This window comes from Hippocampus comes, unplaced genomic scaffold (assembly GCF_001891065.2).
Source record: "Hippocampus comes isolate QL1 unplaced genomic scaffold, H_comes_QL1_v1.1 scaffold27, whole genome shotgun sequence".
Taxonomy (NCBI): Eukaryota; Metazoa; Chordata; class Actinopteri; order Syngnathiformes; family Syngnathidae; genus Hippocampus; species Hippocampus comes.
This window is the reverse complement of record NW_017805145.1, coordinates 419,580-425,579: the sequence shown is the minus strand read 5'-3', so window position 1 is coordinate 425,579 and position 6,000 is coordinate 419,580. Positions and strand designations below refer to the sequence as shown.

The 6,000-nt window shown below is 43.2% G+C and overlaps 2 protein-coding genes across 2 annotated transcripts in view; one reads left to right on the top strand and one right to left on the bottom strand.

Annotated features, from left to right (window-relative positions):
• The window catches only part of idh1 (isocitrate dehydrogenase (NADP(+)) 1), an 11,775-nt gene extending 10,645 nt beyond the window's left edge, over positions 1-1,130 (bottom strand). The window contains exon 1 of the mRNA XM_019867694.1: positions 1,014-1,130. The gene's annotated coding sequence lies outside the window, so the exon portion shown is untranslated. The remainder of the gene's footprint in view (positions 1-1,013) is intronic.
• A 1,043-nt stretch (positions 1,131-2,173) lies between these two features.
• The window catches only part of kcnh3 (potassium voltage-gated channel, subfamily H (eag-related), member 3), a 115,838-nt gene continuing 112,011 nt past the window's right edge, over positions 2,174-6,000 (top strand). The window contains exon 1 of the mRNA XM_019867726.1: positions 2,174-2,684. Coding sequence (XP_019723285.1) covers positions 2,609-2,684 — 76 coding nt within the window. The 5' untranslated portion in view covers positions 2,174-2,608. The remainder of the gene's footprint in view (positions 2,685-6,000) is intronic.

The window sequence follows — 6,000 nt, the reverse complement described above, 5'->3', positions numbered from 1 at the left end:
TATAAATAAAGATGTATTGTATTGTATTGTTCTGTCAGAAATAGTACAAGCGACAATATACTAACTACTTTTATAAATGCACTTGTTTATATACAGACTCTATGCTTGTATGGCGCTATATCTCCACAGACTGATAAGGCAATGTGTTCCCTCCTCTGTCCAGGGACTGCTGCTTTCAATTTCTTCTGCGTGCTCCATTGTTTACTGCTGTGCGCCACGACTGACACACTTTGCTCTGGCAAATTGAGTCTTGTAGTGAAGTCACCAGAGAGTGGCCAGAGAGTGACAAGGGATGGAGGCCCTTCCCTCTGGCCACCACGTAGCTCCGCCCTTGGTTGCAACACAAACGGATTGGGACGCAGCCACAGATAAGTCGAAGTGACATTGGGAGGGGCGGTGGACCTAAGAACCTTCGTGAATGAATTCATTCATACTGTAGTATAAGAGTGGCTCGCTTGTGACTCAGCATCTATCACCGGCTTGGATAATTAAGTTAAAAAAATAGATAAAACTGCTGAAGAAGTTTTCATATGTTACCACAAGGGTTTTAATTAAACTTCATCCAGACTAATACATTTTCAAACTAAAAGCTAACCCAATGTGTTCTTTGAATGAGATTTGTCAACATCTGTTCCCAATAACTTTTCCTCACTCGAAGCTTTTCAATGATGACTGGTTAATTTCTTTCCCGAGCATGATCTGATAATTGGAACACTCAAAACAGGAAGTACAGTACAATCAGAAAAGAGCAGTCTGACAGCAGGAAAAAATAAACATCAAAACATCAAAATACGACAATAACCTTCACCTACACGATAGATCAATTTAGAAATACATCTTTATATTGTCTTGAGCTGTCCATGCTCGTACAAGAATTAAATAGCTACATTAGCTTCACTTGGTATGCTTGACGCTTGAAGAACAGAAGCGAACAATGAAAGTGACAATACCGTCCTTCCTGCTGCTTGACAGTCTACCACGAAGACGAAAGGGAAAACGCTGCATATTCGTACCTTATTTTGCAGGTAAAAGGAGATGAAGGTAGCGGTGTGATGCCCACAATTTTGCCGAGCTGGCGGTCCTTGCGACAGTTTGGAGGAAGGAGAGTCAAACAGGCGAAGTCAGCTAGCTTGACAAGATATCAACCAATTAGAGAACAGGAAAAAACGTTAAGAGCCAATCAGACGCGACCGTACGACTACATGGGCGTGTCGTCTGTCACGTTTCAAAACTACTGTACTGTACTGTGGTGGTGAATATCAGTCGATATACATAAGAATAAATGCACATACACGCGCGCACACACACAAAACAACTTGTGTAATTATGAAGGGTTCGGAAAATGATGGAATTATGGATAATTTACGTTTTTGTATTAATGTGAAGTTAATAGTTAATTTTATTACCGATCCAAATCCATATTTTCATTTGCCAAAACACCATTTTACAGGTCAAATACAGTTACAACACAATTATTTTTAATACATAATTTCATGAATAAAAATGTGCATGAACTGTATTTATCTTTTCAACCACTAGATGTCGCTAACTCACCGTGCAATTGATTCAACATTTTTCCTCTTGCTTTCATTCAGCCAGGCCGACTTTGAGTGAGGAAAGAAAGCGGCAGGTGTTTCGGTGTAATATCCAATATTACTTGTATAAAGGTCACTATTCATCATTATTTTCAAACACTTGTTTCATCAAAGATAGTGTGACACGTGGAAACCTCAAACGCGCTCACCTTGTAATAGGCTACGGCTGCGTAATACAAAATATTATTTATTAAATCATGTGGAGCAAAGTATGGGGACATAATCCTTTTTCCCACACCACGCGTACGTCAAATTGTCCCGCATTTGCGTTCGTTTATACCGGAAAGTAGGGGAAAAGGGCTATTATTTTGTTATTTCTATGTATTTGTTCTTTTGTAACACAAAGCAACCAAGATGAGAAAATGAACTGGCAGTTCTTTGTTGTCTCCCACCTCTACTTTGAAAGAGGACCACATCATCAGGACCTTACAGGCGTCATGTGACTCGGCATCTGTTCTCTCTTGATAACCAAGAGAGGGAGAAGGAGGGAGACCGAGAGGGGAGCCAAAGGAGAACGGGGAGAGAGAGAGAGAGAGAGAGAGAGAGAGAGAGAGAGAGAGAGAGAGAGAGAGAGAGAGAGAGAGAGAGAGAGACCGAGGGGGAAGGGGGACGAGGAGGAGCTTGTCGCTATAAGATTCACTCACACATCATCAGCACCACAAAGTCACATGGAGTCCAACCATCTATTGTTTGTTGCGTCTCTTCTGCTTTGTTTTTGCATGTAAAAACACGCTCACCTTTGCGCCCCGCTCAAGTGGAAGGTGCGCATTCACGAACCCGTCACGCTTACCCTCCAGCTCGCTCTCTGTCTTGGGCTCGATTATGGTCACAGCCCCTGCGGTGTCAAGGTGGAGCCGCCACGCGTTTCTCGGATCGGTGCGCTCCTGCAGGGGCTGGGATGCGCACCGGGCACCTCCCGCTTCCTGCCGAACTTCGGGTCTGAGCAGCGGGAGGAGGAGTGCAGCGGCGCCCCGGGGCGCCGAGTTAGAAGGACCCAGTCGACCCGGAGCAGGATGCCGGTGATGAGAGGGCTACTGGCCCCGCAGAACACCTTCCTGGACACGATCGCAACACGATTCGATGGCACCCGTGAGTATTGATGATATTCTCTGAATATAAGTTAGGTAGTTGGTGTGTTTTTTTCTCATTGCTCCATACAGAGAAATGCCACAGTACCTTAAAGATTATGAATGCACACTGGTCCATCCATTCATGAGTGGTTGGCAGAATTATTATAAATACTGCAGTGGTAGGCTAGTCTGACAAAGAAACATGCAATTTAAGGTTTTCTACGGTTGTGATATACTACAGTACAGTACAGTAAAATAAAGCCTAGTGTTTGCAGGGACGTTTTACTTGCAGTTTTTGTGGGGATTTTATTTTGCCTTTGGCAAGAGTGGTTTGTGGACAGATGCAATGAGCATTCCCTCTGTGTCCAGGCCCATGCTGGGCAGGTGGGCGGGTGCGAGATGCTTATATTGCGTTTGGGCTCTCTTCTTCTGTCCCTTCACACTTAATATTTGTGGAATTTGTGCAAATGCTGCAAAGATAATGGCCACCTTGTCTTTTCTTCACGTTCAATTCAATTTATATGTAAACATTCACTTTACTGGACAATGGGCCTCATAATCAATTTTTTAAAAAATCAGGAATTGACCTAGACAGACACTTTAGTTTGTATGCTCCAGGCTCAACTTTTTGGGGACAATTTGGGATGAGTCTGCTCTGTTCCCCAGCGCAAAAATCAGGGTCCATAGAGGCATGCTTGGATGAATTTGGTGTGGAAGAAGCCCATCATAGAAATTTGGGCTAGAGATTACCTCTAGGCGGAGCACTGCCTTTCACCCAGCATCAATAAGCATTTTTATGCCACGTTTTTACTTCAGGCAGGTGCAAAGTCTAAATATTCCAACACTTTTAAAAAGCACATTAAGATACATAAAAATATAAAAGTGTCTCATACAGTACATACACAATTAGACACAATTGTGTGTGGAGTTCTTCAGGGAAATGTTTTAAGTCCATTTGTTTTCGGATGGACAGAAATCCAACCTTTCTAGGAAGAAAATCAAGTGGTTGAGCAGAATGTCTTATTCGTTTAGTCCATGCACATTCTATGCCATGTTCATGATTGTGCACAACAGTACCCCAAAATCCATCTAAAGTACGAATCACAACACAATGAAGAGGAGATTTTCTCAGGGATTTTTTTTTTTTTTGCGGTCCATTTTTGAAAAAGATTGAACCAATGCACAAAAGAAACTTGACATTTTCCACCATTGTCATTTTCTCTTGGCAGCCTTGTGTGTTAGTACTTTTGTTCTCTTCACTTAGTTGCGTACTCTGACAGCAAGATAAGTTTCAACCTCATATGTTTCTTTGGAGATGCTCATCACTTCACAGTTAATTATTGAACGATAAAGACAGTTCTTCATCTTGTTGTCTCCAATATAATGGTGTCGTCTGCATGGGAATAAAAAAAAAACAAAAAAAGAACAACAGCGCACAAATGGATCCACCCACTGCCTGCACCACATACACACACACACACGCACACGCACACACACGCACACGCACACACACACACACACACACACACACACACACACTGTCAAGACAAACCAAGCTGGAGAGGCGGGTGGCGCGGGACCATGTCTTTGTGTCTCAAGCACTGGCTGTGTGGATCAGCACCCGTCACGTCAAGATGTGGCTCAGCTCTCTTATAGTGGCTCTCCCCCGGCCAGCGTGCTAATAATTACACATCTCCAGCAGTACCGTGTACAGCTATTGTAATTAACTGCACAGATGTCAAGAATCCATTGTGGCCCATTCTTGGCTGTCAGGTGGTGTGGGGGTGCGGGATATGAGGAGGGTGGTTGTGTTGATTGTGGGGGGCAGGGGGCTTGCTGCACTCGCCATGGTTAGTGGAGGAGGGGCTGTTCCATTATGTGTCACATTGCCATGTGGTTGTAAACGATGTGACATTACTTCCTGAAGAAAATCCTTTGGTGGGAAGGTGAAGACCAAATGTGTGTTTGACTGAAATTCTGCATCTAAATGAAAATTACTGGATTGTGTGTGTGTGTGTGTGTGTGTGTGTGTGTGTGTGTGTGTGTGTGTGTGTGTGTGTGTGTGTGTGTCTGTGTGTGTGTATACATGTTGTTGTGTAATAGTAGTTAAATAGTAGTAAAAACCTTGCGTAAAAGCCAGGGTGTGAGGTAGTGCCGTCACATCTATTTCTCTATACTGTGGGTGCGTTTGAGCCTATTCGAGCTGTCTTTGGGCGACAGGTTGGATACACCCTAAACCGGTTGTCAGCCAATCGCAGGGCACACATAGAGAAACAACAATCCACATACACTCATGAACAACTTAGAGTCTCCAATTAACCCAGGGATGGGCAATTGGCAACCTGTGGCCCTTGCCCACACTTGGAGTGCCCTACAATCAGTTTTTGAAATTAAAAATGTTTACTGTACTGCTGTTTCGCCATTTTAAAATGTAATACCACTGTTAACCACACGACGGCAGACATTGCTCACCAGCGCTGCCAATCCTGAGGCTGTAATTGTGCATCAGAGAAGAAGAGCATGTCATGGCCTCTACAACAGCGAGCTCAAAAATACACAAAGAACAGCGACTTTTTTTTCATAGCATCGACAGTTTGTTTAAAGGCATTAGGAGTTAGTAAATTAATGTCCTCCCAAAACAGAGATTTAGGTTGTTCTCAGAAAACATGGTGCAGGAGTGTGACATATGAGCAAAAAAATTGAGCGTGTGCAAAACCAGTTAATAAAGATAGTATATGCTTTAAATCAAACCTTGCTGCAGTGTGCTATCAATAAATGAAGATTGTTCACTCAACCCTTTGCTCGCTGGAGATTGTTGAAGCCCTTACATTGAATTCTTAATAGTGCTACAAACGTGTATGGTTTCTTACTTGTAAAAGGCTGCTGTGATGTACTTGCCTTACAGAGGGGAAGCAACCAAGACCAACTTTATTGCACTTTACTGCACTGTGATCACACAGGTTAATGAGTCAGCCTATTAATTTTGAAATTTGAATGCCATGTTTGGGGAAACCATGAGTAAATTTGCGTGTGTGTGTGTGTGTGTGTGTGTGTGTGTGTGTGTGTGTGAGAGAGAGAGAGAGAGAGAGAAAGAGAGAGAGAGAGAGAGCGAGAGAGAGAGAGAGAGAGAGAGAGAGAGAGAGAGAGAGAGAGAGAGAGAGAGAAAACATGCAGAAATTGAGTTCTTCCCAATGTTGCTTGGCTTGGAGATGAAAAATCTTATGCAAGAGCGTCTTTTGGCTACACTATGTGGTTGGGGGCGGGGGGCTTAACAGCATGTGGTTATTTTTTTGTAGCTGAGCATTTGATCTTTCCTAAATGTATGCGATCAATAA